The 14,288-nt window shown below is 42.9% G+C and overlaps 1 protein-coding gene across 1 annotated transcript; it reads left to right on the top strand.

The window, feature by feature from the left end:
- Positions 1 to 12,929: 12,929 nt before the first annotated feature.
- On the top strand, positions 12,930 to 14,045 carry LOC147892963 (16.9 kDa class I heat shock protein 1-like). The gene is made up of 2 exons (XM_087386742.1): positions 12,930 to 13,303; positions 13,419 to 14,045. Exons 1-2 carry the CDS (start codon positions 13,081 to 13,083, stop codon positions 13,685 to 13,687), a joined length of 492 nt encoding a protein of 163 aa, XP_087242868.1. The 5' UTR covers positions 12,930 to 13,080; the 3' UTR covers positions 13,688 to 14,045.
- Positions 14,046 to 14,288: the final 243 nt, after the last annotated feature.

The raw sequence follows: 14,288 nt of genomic DNA, 5'->3' as shown, positions 1-14,288 counted from the left end.
ATGGGATAGCTCTAAAGCCATGGGTCAATGACTGTCAGGTCGGCAGGATAGTAACTCTGACATGTATTTAATCAGGGTGACGAGTTAGGCCGTGGTCAGAAGTTAGGTTAACGAGATACGGCTATGGCATCAGGTCAACATGGTTTGATTGGTGGGATAAGGCTAACACACCAGTCGGTGGGATATTTGGTCGATGGGATATTTGGTCGACGGGATAGCTTTTTGGCACTAACTCGACGGGATAGGAAAACACAGTGTGGATTTTTTGAAGATTTTGAGTTTCTATTTTGGTTTTGTTATGCTAGGGGGGTGCTACACTACCTAGTTCACCTACCCAATGAAAAAAACTTGAAGAAAAAACACTTTTTGCAAGCAAAAATGTAAAATTTCATGAAGGGTGAGTTCTAGAATGCAAAACAACTTTGAAATTCAGCAAGAATCATTATTTTTGTTGTTTTTTGATGTGTTTAGACCTCACATACTCCTTAGCAATCTCACGAACTACGTTCCTATCAACTTAAAACACTGAAAAGCATCAAAGACAAGCTTCAAATGCTCCCAAATGTCTTTCCAACAAGAAAAAACAGTTTTCCTACTTTTCCATCCACACTCTCACTTCCTCCATCTCTCTTCTCCTACAACTCCACTAACAAAGCTCCAAGTTAAGCTTGAAGCCTTGTGCAATGGGTAGATAAAAAAGAGAGACAAGTGTAATGCAAAAGCATACCTCCATTTCTCGACAACAGCACCAAAAATGTTGTGGCTCGTGGGTCTCGACGGTGACTCACGTGTCGTGGGGATGTTGAAAGATATGCTGATGGAGCCTCCACTCCGAGCTACTCCTTGTGGGAGCAATGCAAGGCACAAGTCATCCGCAAGTGTCACTCGAGCGGCCTCCAGATTATTGCAATGTAGTTCCATGCGAGAAAGAGGGAAGGGGAAGAGGGAAAAAGAGAGAAGAGAAGGGAGGGGAGAAGGACAAGGAGAAGGGAAGAGGAGAGTGAAGGGGGATGGAGTGGCAACCACAAGGGCACTATGATGGAAACAAGAGAACACCCAAAAACACTCTCTTGGAAAAGAAGAGGGAGCTTGTATTCAAACTTGTGAAACAATAATGAAGACCAAAGTCAACACTTTGGCCTTTTATACAAGTCACCTTTTGAAGGGAGGGCCAACCCTTTTCCTTTTTAGCACTCTCCTTCTCTTTACAACCAAAGGCTCTTGGGCCCGTAGGGTGCCAAGGCCTATTACTATTCTTTCCATCTCTCCCTACTGGCGGAAATAGCACTTGTGTTAACCATATTAAAGCGCTTGGGACAAACCTTGAATTAGGAGGTGGTCCTAACCAGTTCCCAAATAGCGCTTGTGTTAGCCTCGCGCCTCCTAGGCTTAGGTGATTTGGGGCTTAAACTCCCTGACGCCCTCATGCCTTAAGCCATTTGGGACTCAAACCCCATGAATGAGGCTCAAAACCTGGAATGGTGCGGCTTAACTCCCACGAGACACTCAATGACAACCTTGCATGTTGCTTGGATGCTTTTGTCTTGTGTTAACCATATTAAAGCACTTGGGACAAACGTGGAATTAGGAGGTGGTCTTAACCAGTTCCCAAATAGCACTTGTGTTAGCCTTTCACCTCCTAGGCTTAGGTGATTTGGGGCTCAAACCCCCTGAGTGCCCTCATACCTTAAGCCATTTGGGACTCGAACCCTGTGAATGAGGCTCAAAACCTGGAGCGACGAGGCTTAACTCCCACGAGACACTCAACGGCAACCTTGCATGTTGCTTGGATGCTTTTGCCTCGGGATATTTGGGGATCAAACTCTCTGAGTTTGAGCTGTACTCCTTTCATGGCTATTTTCATTGGTGTGGCTATTTTCGTGGACATAGACCTAAAATGTGCACGTTGCCTATAATCTTTGGTATTGGGTGTTAGCTGGAACACACAACCTGTGGCTAGAATCCTTGGACTTTGGGTATTTGGGGATCAAACTCCCTGAGCTCCTCTGTTGAAGTAGATCATGCATCTTGATCACCTCTAATCACTGATTACCTTGCATTCGACGACTGTACTCTATGGATGTTAATAGGGTCTCCCAGTTGCTGTGGCTACCATGGAAGTTTTGTGGTGGATTCTAGAGAGAGAAGAGATGCCCATCCGTTACAAGGTTTATTGGAAGCCAAAAGCAGATGAAGTGTCTACTGCCACCCTCCATGCATCAAGAAATTTTAGAGCTTGTACAGCCTTTGAGCCACCACGATCCCCTTCTTGACCACCAACTAGAGATGAAGCTGGATCATCTCGACAACCTCTTCATCCCCAACCTCGCATTCGACAAAGGCATCGACAACTAGATGGGTTCAATCCTCAAGCATTCGCATTTGAGCAATGTCTACTAGTCCCTACTAGCCCATGAGGACATGGGCAAGGATAGCCGAGGTGAGATTTTAGCCTCGGATTAGGCTAGCTAGTACGGGGTCACCGAGCGTTGACTTTGGTTAGGAGCAAGGAGAAGTGGAGAGTCGAGCACACATTTTACTATAAAAGGTTCAGTTGATCATGGCAAGTCGACCAATAGGGGGTAGTGGTTAGCGCACTGAGTGCACACTTAAATAGAAGGCAATTCTTTACATAGAAATCGAGTTGTAACAGGCGAGGAAGAAAACAAGAGAGCAATGTGCCAAGTTCTCTTTCTCGGACCTTAGTAGATAGGTTAAGGAGTGTCAACTATTATGCTTCATTGTCTAAGTGTATAGTGTGTGGTAACTCGATTTTCTTTCATCATCATACGGTTCAGCTCCATTAGCTAACCTCGACCTCCAAGTGTTTATTTATTGGCACCTGTTCTACACCCAAGCATGCCACTACAAGAGCGAGCATCTTCATTGCACTTAGCACCAGGTTGGAATATGGAATGAGCACTTCTAAGTTAGTCGGGTGAGGGTTCAAAACCGTCAATGTATGATTACTACACGATGAAGTAGATGATCCATCCTCCTCGGTCTATTTTCATCAATCCAATTCTTTAAGGGAAGAAGATGTTGATTGTGGCCTTGTAAAGATGTCTTAATCTAAAATCATCAACAAGAATATCAACCCCAAGGACAAGCACACTTACGTGAGGTTGATCTTTCACCCCTCTTTGCTTCCCCTACCATGAGTCTTTGCCACCATTTCAAGGGCATACTTTCCTTCATATGTGTCATGTCTCTTAGTTCTAAACTAGTGCAAGTTAAGGGAATTAACAACTCCATCTACTGATTTGATCGAGGAAATTAATAGCTCTAGATTCTGATTTGATATGAACTAAACATTTTTGCAATCCAAATAGAATGGCAAAAGGGATCATCCTTTGCAAGTATTGCAACTAGGGAATTGAGCTTATATCCTACACTATTGCACTCCACATGTTTGCAAGTGATCACTCTTTATCTTTTGTGAGACTTCTATGCACCCAAATACGTTTCCCTTGCATGTACATTAATCATGCAATCTAGTAGTGCAAGAAGAGAATTGCTACATTTGGACGTTGAATAAACTAAACTTCCACATCTTAATCATGCAATTGGAAGCCTGCAAATTCAAAGAGCATGGTATCTTTCATGGTTTTAAGGCATGCCCTCCTACAAAAAAGTCTTGGAAACCAATAAAATATGTGTCTCCTTGGTGATGTGCATGGCATGCTAAGGAAAGATTGGGTCTCAACTTGAGCTCATGGGCTATGGTCTTTATGGACTACTTAAAACAACTTTTGATCCCGCTTTTGATATGCTAGTTGCTTGCTTTGAGATGAATGCATGGCTTAACATGAGATGAGATTGCTTGGGATAGATCAACAGAGTGCTCATGCTAGATTCAAGAAATTGATTGACACTTAGAAATAGGTAATTTTTGGAGATGCCTTATGGCATCCAAAAGGTTTTCATCTCCCTTGTGGAGCTTTGAGAAAGTTCAAGTAGGATACCCGTTTTGTGGTAGGATCTTACTTGCATATGCCATGCTGATTTGTTTCAAAAACTTGATGGTTTGATTCTCCACCAGTGAGTACCAAGCATCCTCGTAGTACCTTTTGCATATGCCATGCTCATTTGTTTTGAAAACTAGTGAGTACCTAGTATCTTGGTATTACCTACTTGCATATGCCATGCTCATTTGTTTTGAAAACTTGATTGCTTGATTCTTCACTAGCGAGTACCTGGTATCTTGGTAGTATTGCCATTTACTACCCAAGATTTTCATATCTTTGAAGGTGTAGCCCTACTTGCTATTGAATACACCATATGATTTGGAATACATATATCATTTTGTCTCGCTTTTAAAAACATCAAGCGTAGAGAACAATGATATTGGAGCACACCATACCAAAATAGACAGCACGAGTTACTGCGCTTCATGGTTTATTGGCATCAGATCTAAAGGTTGTAGATGTCAACCTCGTATACAAAGCCGATCTTTTGCTTTCTTCTTGGAATTACTTCGCAGTCTCTTTTTCTAAAATAATACATATGATCTGCTTATGCATTCCACTCTAATTATGACGTGGTTTGAGCATAAATAGCTAGAATACCTTTCTCAACTATTTTGGAAAAGCAGCACGAAACTATGAGTCTTGAGGTTTGGAAGCTCAAAGGGCTCTCTCTTATCCATACAAACATTAAGCACATGTAGGAGTTATAGGCCGACGATGATTCTATGCTCGACGATGCTTGCACTAGAGCATAAGATTAAGAGTTTCTTTAAACGCTTGCGTTAGAATCAAAGATTGCAAAAATTATTTTCAATGCATGTAGATTGCACGCTTGTGGTACAGTATGCAAAACAAAAGATTTCAATAGATAAGCTCGCATGGGGCAACAACAGCAGTAAAGGAACCGCTTGCATCTTTCCGTCTACTGCATTGAAGCAGCCCTGAAATTTGAAGCCTTCAATGGGTTTCAAAGCCCTTTAGACATTCCTGGAAGGCCAATGAAAAAATTCATGTTGCAAATGAACGCCAAGAATTGAACAAGGTTTTAAATTTTTGCATATAAATATATGTATTTACCCCTATTTCCTTACTTTTGAATTGTCAGATTTTGTCCTTCAATATAAAAGGTTAGGGCAGCCTTCAAATTTCAGGGCTGCGCTGAAGTCGACAAAGTATACACAGCACCCGCATTGTCGAAGGCCGTCCCTGGCTTTGTCGAATTAAGCACGCAAGTATCAACGATGGACCCGAGAGTATCAATGATGGTTTCTTCGCTCAGACTGATTGTATGTGTCCCAGGGTTCTTGACAGTTGCGTAACAATGTCCGACGTTATTAGAAATCTCAGAATTCGCTTTTATGTCATAATTGCTAATAGTAGAAAATAAGCCCATGGCGAAAAGGCGGGCGCATCACCGTCGTTACAAGATATAAATTGACATAACGAGATTGCCGCGAACAAGGTCAACAGGAGCAGACAGACGATCGCCGAATCATTGATCTTCATCTCCTTCGAACGAAGTCTGTGTAGCTGACAAAGTAACAAATCCAAGCATTACATTTGTTTCCACGTACACGCTACACAGAAGACAGACTGCAGTCACCAAGTTCCAACTGTAGGATATTGCAAAGAAGTGAGGATACTTACATCTCGACAAACAAACGATAGATTGATGCAGCAGGCAAGAGCTGCAAGAATTTGTGCAAAAATGGGTCGATCCAAAGCTGCGAAACTGATTGACAAAGCTGATATTTTATGGAGGTTGGGAATCGTCTAGACATTATCGAGAATGGCTGGCAAAGAGCTGGGCATTCGGCTAAGGGAATATCGCTAAAGGCTTATTTTGTTTCTTCAGGTTTGTTCCTTTTCGGGGAAAAGCCAAGGCATGCAAGAGAGCAATCGATCTTTCTCCAGAGCAGTTGAGGAGGAGAAGAAGAGCTCCATCACACGCATGCACACACATGCAAACACGTGCACGCGCACACACACACATTGTGTGTGTGTGCTCACCTTTGCCCCAGTAGGATATAACACACTAGGTGAGACAGTAGGTCATCACACTAGTCATCACAAGAGTCATCACACTAGTCATCACCTAGTGTGAAGACCTACTGTCTACTCGAAAAGGACTAGTAATGTTTTAGAACTATCGAATAAGCAGTGGAAAAAGAGTAAGAGAAGTGCTTGAGTAAGACGTGATTTTGGAGCAATGGGAGTTGTTGGTTTTGCAAGTAGCCAGGGGAAAAAAGACTTTATATGATAGCCATAATAGGGATGGAGTGGGCTAATTTGGGAACTGTTTGGGGTGGAAGACTCCTTAGAAAGAAGAAAAACCAAAAGACAGAGAAAATTGCTCGACGAGCAATGAAGTGAGTCAAAAGGCAATGCCATGATGATTTAAATGCAATAAGTGCAACCATCCAAAAAAGCTTGGGATGAGGGAGAAGGAGCTCGAAGAGGGTTGTTGCGAGCTTCTAATTGGAGCGAAACATCACATGAATATTTCTAAAAGGAAAACAGGACACAAGTTAGAGAAAGGAGTCAGGAAGCCAAAAAAGGCTTTAATGACTTAAGTGTACTATGTGCAACCATCCAGAGTTGTAGGGGAAAGGACACGTGTGTGGAAGACAAGACAACAATCCCTTTTGCATAGTGAAAAGACAAAAGAGTCAAGGTAAAGGATAGAAAGAGAACATTATAGAATTAATGAAGAGTTTGAGCATGTAGGTTTGGAGGGCATCCAACTTTTTCTTTTTGGAGTACTTCTCACCGATCACCGGGAGGTTGAAGGCTGCCCATACCAAGTTCTGATTGATTTGGTAGTGGTGGGGATTGCCTATTGCATCTCGCAGGATTTCAATGAAGGTGTTGCTGTTTTATGCCTAGAGGAATTCTGCCAGCAGCTTCATGTTCAGGTGGCATGGGAGGTGGTTGACCACTCTGCTCAAGCCAGCAATTCTGAGTGCATCCTTCACCATTGGCTCTTTCAATGTTGCATATGCTGCCGCAGTATGGTAATGGAGGGTGAGTCGTGGTCCTCGTACGCGAAGCACTAGTGCACAACGCATGTGTCCCGTTATTGGAGCCATGCTTCTCCAAGTGGTAACTACGCCTGGGAGCGCATGACCTTATACTCACCTGCTGATGGCACCGAGATGCGCTTTCTTGATCTCGAGGGAGGCGTCCCTGCTACTGTTGTACCCTCCTAAGTGGCCTACCTAGTGGATATTTCTTCTCCCCCTTGCAAATCTTCCAAGGGGATCTTGGAAGGCATGGGTAGACGGAATGCTTTGGGAGCCTGATAGGCGAGTGGCCTATGGGATAGGGCGAGGGTGGAGTCCCAAGTTTGATTCAAACTTGAAGAACTCGTGTTCGGGATACATCGAAAAGAGGGATGGAAGTTGAATGATGAGGGAGTCAGTGGATGAGGAAGAGTGGGAGGACATAAAACAGGCTGTTCTGGATGGCAGTGGAAGAGGGCAGGAAACTGTGAGAATTCTGGGCAAATTTTGCAAGAGTTTGGGGGCAATTGCTATGGTGACGACCCCACGATGGCGACGGCCAATGTGATGTGGCAAAGACAGTGACCAGCGTGATACTAGAGGGCGACGGGTGGTGCCATATGATGATGGCGACAGGTGACAGGGTCCTTCTTTGGCGACAACTGACGGGATACTTCTTGTGCGATGACTAGCATTATCTGACAATGGCAGTGGTCGGTGGGATGTTGGGATCACGAAGGTCGACGGGATGTTGGGATCACGACGGTTGGTAGGATACCTTTATGGCGATGACCGATGGGATATCGACTCTATGAAGGAGTAAAAGGAAGAGAGAGTGGTGGGGGGTGTGACGGGGGGGAAAGAGTGAGTGAGTAGAGTGCACTTGTGCGGTGCGGGCATGATTGTGAGGTCACCGTGCAAGATGGTGAACAAATGCAAAAAATGGATGTACTGACTCTAATCACCTAGTGCTGATTGTGGGTGTATGTGGGTCAGCGTGTTTGGTAGGGACTGGTGAGCTATGGGTGTGTCAGGTGAGATGCCTACCGTACTGACTCACCTAAACCTGGACTTGTTGATTATGAGGAAAGCAATGTGGGCGGACGTCGTACTGCTGCATAGCATGTAGAGACCACCGCACTGGTTCTTGGTGTAATAATGAGACACAATCTATCATTTTGAACATTGTTGCAGTGCAGCCTGACCACTTGTCATCATGCAGCCTTTTGCCGTAGCTTTGCCACCTACCCACTAGGCAGCGCGCCCATGCAGATCATAGGTTGGCTTGGAGAGACCACCGTGCTAGTTTTGGCATATAATGAGACACAATCTATCATTCTGAACATCACCTCAATGCAGCCTCTGGCCTGACGATCTATCATCGCTTAAAATTCAAGGTCATCTTGCAGCGACCACCATGCTACTTCTTGGAGTTACAGCTCCGTTAACTATTTTTATGTATTACAAGACAAGGTTTATGATGATCGCCTCGTTGGTAAATAGATAAAGATCTATGACAGCCACCACGTTGGTTCTTGGTGTTATATATTTGTGTACCAAGGTAAATGCCAAAACAACCTTGAATTTTAATTATCTGCATGGGTGTGCTACCCAGTGGCAAGTGGCAAAGCTACGGCAAAAGATTACGTGATGATAGGTGGTCAGGCCAGAGACTACACTACGCGAAGTAGTGCAGAGCTGAGCTCTGTGGTGTTTAAAATAAATAGATTGCATCTCATTATTACACCAGTGCGGCATCATGACATCGGAAAAATTTTCGACGAGAGCGCGGGTTCCCATAAAATTTAAGAGCATGGCACGTCGCAGCCCCAAAATGGCCCCAAAAATAGTTCCTCGATTGGCTACACCCAAGCAAACGTTCCCTTCCATATCCGCTTCCTTATGCATGATTCCTATGTGATCCTTCCTTTCTTCTCACTAAGATGGAAAGTAAGACATTTGATGTGGTTCCCATCAAATATGCTTGCAATTTAATGAGCTGAAGCCACCATCCACCTTTAGAGCTCAAGCATAGTTGATAGCTTCCACTTCTTTCTGTTATCTCTTGAAAGCATGCTTTAGATATTATAATGTTTCTTATAACTGTTGAATAGCACATTATTTTGCTTTGATGGATTTTTACCAATCGTGCAAGAGTTATTGATCAAAGTAAATACTACAATTTATGCTCCCCAAGCCTGTCATTCAAAACAACTCTCAAATATTGGTGGTTGTCGCAGTAGGCAAAACTCTCATCGTCTTCTTAGTGTCCTGGATAACCCCTCAAACACACATCCAGGTCATGATGCACCTGAGAAGCTAAGCAACTTCCTTGCTATGGCATCAAGTGATGTGGTCAAACAAAGAAACAGAGTAAGACTCCATTAGAGAGTGAAATGCATCCTAATGCATCTATTGGTTTTTTCAAAGCCCAAAAGGTAGATCTTTTGTGAAAGCCATTGCTCCTAGTGCTCAATCTTTGGTAAGCCTTTTGCAACTCCAAATCATGGTTTGAATGCCAAGCAGAGTGATAGCAAAGGAAGATGATGGTTGGCTAGCTCAGATACCAAAGTAACATTCACATGAAAAAGAGAGGTTCACCACCCAGACATAGAATTCAAGTATGCTAGTCTTTGTGTGTATCATCCCTTCCCTCTTATTCTCTGGAGGGATGTGAAGCTCTCTCTAGAATTACCTCTTAAACCTAGTGCTTGCCATGTAGAGCCTATTTGAGTGCCATGTGATTGGACCTTACTCCTTTAGTGCTCCCTTGGGCCTACTAATGCACAGGCTTCAATCAATGCATAGATATAGAGATCCCCTAGATCATAGGCTTCAATTCTACAAGCACTATCAAGCCCTTTGTGGTTTCCCACCTCGACATAACTAACCTACAAGCTTCCATGATTATGGCTGATGTAACATGTTTCTCAAATACCCTTCAACACATGGCTTCCCTAAATTTTTTCACGTTTTTCCTAAGGTTGTAGATGAATAAGACGTGGTATTTTCCCCAAAGTTTAATGTACAAAGTTTAAGGTAGTCACGCTAGCAATTCATCGTATTAATGGCAAGTCAATTTTATTAATGAGTATATGTTCTTGCTATTTTCCTTTGGTTTGCCTCTTGACAAGGAGCTAGCATGTGTGCCTTATTTTTTGTAGTATCTTCCTTATTTCTTAGGCACAAGAAATTTCATTGGCAATGTTTTTTAACAAATAGAAAAAAGCGTATTACTATAAACTTTTTAGGAGAAATTTCTCAATCCGAGGTGTGCAATGAAGAAGAAGAGTGCTAGAAATCCTCGATGGTTAGAGGGGTATCCATGTAGAAAGAGGGTATGATGAAATCCCTTATAGATTTTCAAACTTTATGTATTTTTTAAAAACACCTCATGGGAAATTGAGGTGGGAAGGGTTCATGTAATCATGTAACATTTGAACACATGTACCACCCACATGCAATGTAACTTTGGAATTAGTGAAGGTGAGCATGCAATGCTTATCATGTGTGCTACATGCTAGCACTAAGAGGGGATGTTAGAATATCTCCATGAAATGTAAGTAAGAAAAGCACATGGGTGAGTGGTTTTAGCTAAGCATGTGAGGTGCCAAGGATATGTGAGTGTGTGGATTTAGGGATGAAGACCCCACTCCAAATACTTGTACATGTACACATGAAAATTGGAGTGTGTTGTGTGGAATGAAGTCTAATATTTGAAGTTGGATACTCTCTCTCTCTCTCTCTCTCTCTCTCTCTCTCTCTCTCTCTCTCTCTCTCTCTCTCTTTGCACTCCATGTTTTGTAACAAAAAGTTCTTTGCGAAGGTACTTAGACTCTTTACTTCTGGTTTGTCTGATCATCTTCATCTAAGGTGCATTTTCTCTCTCCCTTTCCCACTTATATCCCTTTCAAAAACTAGTTTTGAACCATCCATATGGCCTATAGACACTGGACCTCAAATAGGGCCAAATAATTGCTATGGTTGACAAACCTTTAGTGGCCCCGACTCGAGTTGCCCTCTAGCTCCTCCTATAGCAAATCCTTTCATCAACCTAGCCTCCCTTACTACATTCTCCAATCTCAACAGACACCCCATACCATGGGGTAGGGCCAAAAAAAGTGAGAAACTTCCTCCCTAGACTTCTTGCAAACAAAAGGGGCAACCAAGATGTATATTTAACCAATCTCCCTATCACTAGCATCAGCTTATGCATGAGCTTCCAATAGATGAATTTTGAATATCTTCTTGAATTGAAAGCTTCTTCAAATTTCCCACCATCTGTGTCCCCTGTCTGGCTCTGTTTCGAATTCAACCTCTCCACTACAGGTCTCCCATCCAGTACACAAATCTGGCTAAGATCTTCCTCAAGGATATCCCATCTTTCAATGGTGACTTTTAATCTCTTGATTCCTTGGAACCCAATGCCTTGTGTCTAATAATTTCTCCCATTGCAAAGTCTTTTTTATGCATTTCCTTAGTCCTAGAGAGGTTGATACTTGCCAATGGCTTGTTCTTCTTCACTACCACTCCACCTCACCACACATTTCCTTTTAATCTCTCACCTCCTCTTAGATATTTGTGACCCTTCACTCATCTCCTTCCAAGCTCCCATGAACCGAGCATGAACCCAACCACTTCATCAAAACCTTTTACCTTCAAAGAGAAGGATGCCATGATCTTATCATACTAGCTCATGCACATCCACATCCCCATCCTACCTAACAAACCATTTACTTAGCTTAGCCTAAGGTGCAGTCAAGCACCTCAACCTTAAGATTTGGTAGTCCCAACCCTCCCTTAGCCTTTGGGACCAACATGGCCTCTAATAGAATTAGATGTATTCTCCTCTTGCATTCCTCTTTTGGCCATGAAAGTCTTCTCAAATTTTATCTACTTGGTACTCCTTGAAATTCCATATTGTTGCCATGTAGAATGCAGTGTCTGAAAACACATGTTGGATCACTAAGGCCTTAACCCCTCCATATCCATGGCTTATCTTTGATATTATCCAAGAACCATTGGGACCTCTGCTTTAAGGAAAATTCTCTGAGGAGCGCTTAGATATCATTTACTCCAAAGTCCTATGACAATGTAGAATAGAAGAATCATAGTAGTATTATTTTTAATGGGAGATGTGAATATTAAATTGACAATTTAGAGTAAACACCCCAATATTTGGCCCTACAGAATGTAATGATAGCTTTTACTGTGTGCTTGCAATTTAAGTACATGTCCATGATTCTTAAATAAGATCGCCTTTTGAACATATGCATGATGAATACAAATTTGGATAAGCATACCTTAGATGAATAATATAGCATATGCAATAAATAGATCCCCTCTTGAGTTCAGATGTTAGTGCCAAATGAATCGCAAAAAAATGTGCATAAAAAATTCGATGTATTCTCAATCATATAGTATACACAACCATAAATGATATAAGTTGATAAAAAAGGAAGAGATGAATTGCAAACATATATAACAAACCTCCAAATATGTAGATTGGAAGGAGTGTTTTTTGGGGGATTTTTCATGCATTGAAAACTAGTGTGCTGAAAAACCGAGGTTTAATGTCGATGAGGAGTAGGACAGGAAGAGAAAGGGCAATACCTAATCCCTTAGCCTTACACTAACGACACATAACTAACACAGAGATGACGGACGACGCCAAGAACCCAAAGGTAAGACCTACCTAACAAAATATAGTGACCTTAAAAATTATACGGTAACACTAACTCAAAACAAAGTAATGACAACAATTAGGAGAGATTAAATTCTGAGAAAAGTCACAAAATTTTATTGAAGAAAGGGGGAGTACTATAATAGGGGAAGGTGCATGACTTTTTGATGAGCACAACATAAACACGACATTCCATAGCCAAAAAAGTTTTGGGTGAACACTCGAGAAGGTGGAGGAACATTCATGGAAACAAGAAAGAGAAGTTTCAAGAACGTTCTTGAGGCTTCCTGTTTTAAGTTCTATATAAATTAGTGATTATCTGTGACTCGTCAGCAAGTCGTTGGAAATCTTCATCGTCCTCGGAAGCTTCTTCTTCGTCACTTCTGCAAATTCGTTTCCCAAGTACTCACTGATCATTGCTTCAGCGATGGCCCTCGCCCCCTTCGGTTTTGGTCGCCGATCCTCCTCCTCCATCTTCGATCCCTTCTCCTCCTCCCTCTGGGATCCCTTCCCTTCCGCTTTGTCTCTCCTCGACTCCGATCTCGCCTCCCCCCTCCTCCAGCTCCACCGTGACGCCTCAGCCATCGCCAACACCCAGGTCGATTGGAGGGAAACTCACGACGCTCACGTCTTCCGCGCGGATCTCCCAGGTTGGTTTCCTCTTGCTCTTCTGCGCTCCATTTTTGCCTTCAGGCGGCAATGATCGCTTGTGCGTTTGCCCTTCTGCGCCTTAGCTGGAGACTGATCTGGTTTTCCTCTGCGTAGGCCTCAAGAAAGAAGAGATAAAGGTTCAAGTGGAAGATGGCCGAGTTTTGTCCATCAGCGGCGAACGTACTAAGGAAGAAATCGACAAAAATGACAAATGGCACAAGGTTGAACGTTCTCACGGTAGTTTCCTCAGGCGGTTTCGTCTGCCCGATAACGCGAAACCGGATGATATGAAGGCACAGGTGGAAAATGGCGTTCTCACCATCACGGTTCCCAAGGTACAGCAACCTAAGCCGGATGTCAAAACCATTAGTATCTCTGGCTAAGCAGCCTACTGCCTCCCGCTGCTATCTGCCTTGCACTGAACAGCTTGTATTGAAACCCAGTTTTGTGTGATTATATGAGATGAGTGTGTGTCTTTAGTCCAACGGTAATGGGTGGGAGAGAGAAGACAGCGGTTGCTTCCTCCTGCCAGAGACAGTCCCGGTTTTGCTAACCTTGCCACTGTAGGAGCAGCTCCCTAGGCCAGGGGTTGCTGAGCTTTCCATTGGAAAAGAGTATGAATAAAGGAACACAACTTTCAGTGGATTTTCACTCGCGGTTGCCAAGCTTTCCATTGTAAAAGAGTGATTAAAGAAGCACAACTTTCAGTAATCAAGCGCGCAATCTCTTTTCTTTTGCTTTCCCATCGAGTGCAAATTTGATCCCGTGTTGATTTTAAGTGTCTTGAGAGCTTTCTATGCATGTGCTTCGCTTGGTACTGAAAAAGTTAGCAAATGACTCTGTTCTGTGTTTTGTCTTTACACTTGTTTACGCTTCGCTTGGTACTGAAAAAGTTAGCAAATGACTCTGTTCTGTGTTTTGTCTTTACACTTGTTTACGCTAAGTATTTTAATTTTTAAAGTAGGGCAGAGGCGCTTGTAAATT

The sequence above is a fragment of the Dipteris shenzhenensis genome, chromosome 16 (genome assembly GCF_047967505.1).
Source record: "Dipteris shenzhenensis isolate YYH24624 ecotype China chromosome 16, Dip_SZ_1.0, whole genome shotgun sequence".
NCBI lineage: Eukaryota > Viridiplantae > Streptophyta > Polypodiopsida > Gleicheniales > Dipteridaceae > Dipteris > Dipteris shenzhenensis.
Note: the sequence above shows the minus strand (reverse complement) of the source record. Positions and strands in the feature narration are given on the sequence as shown.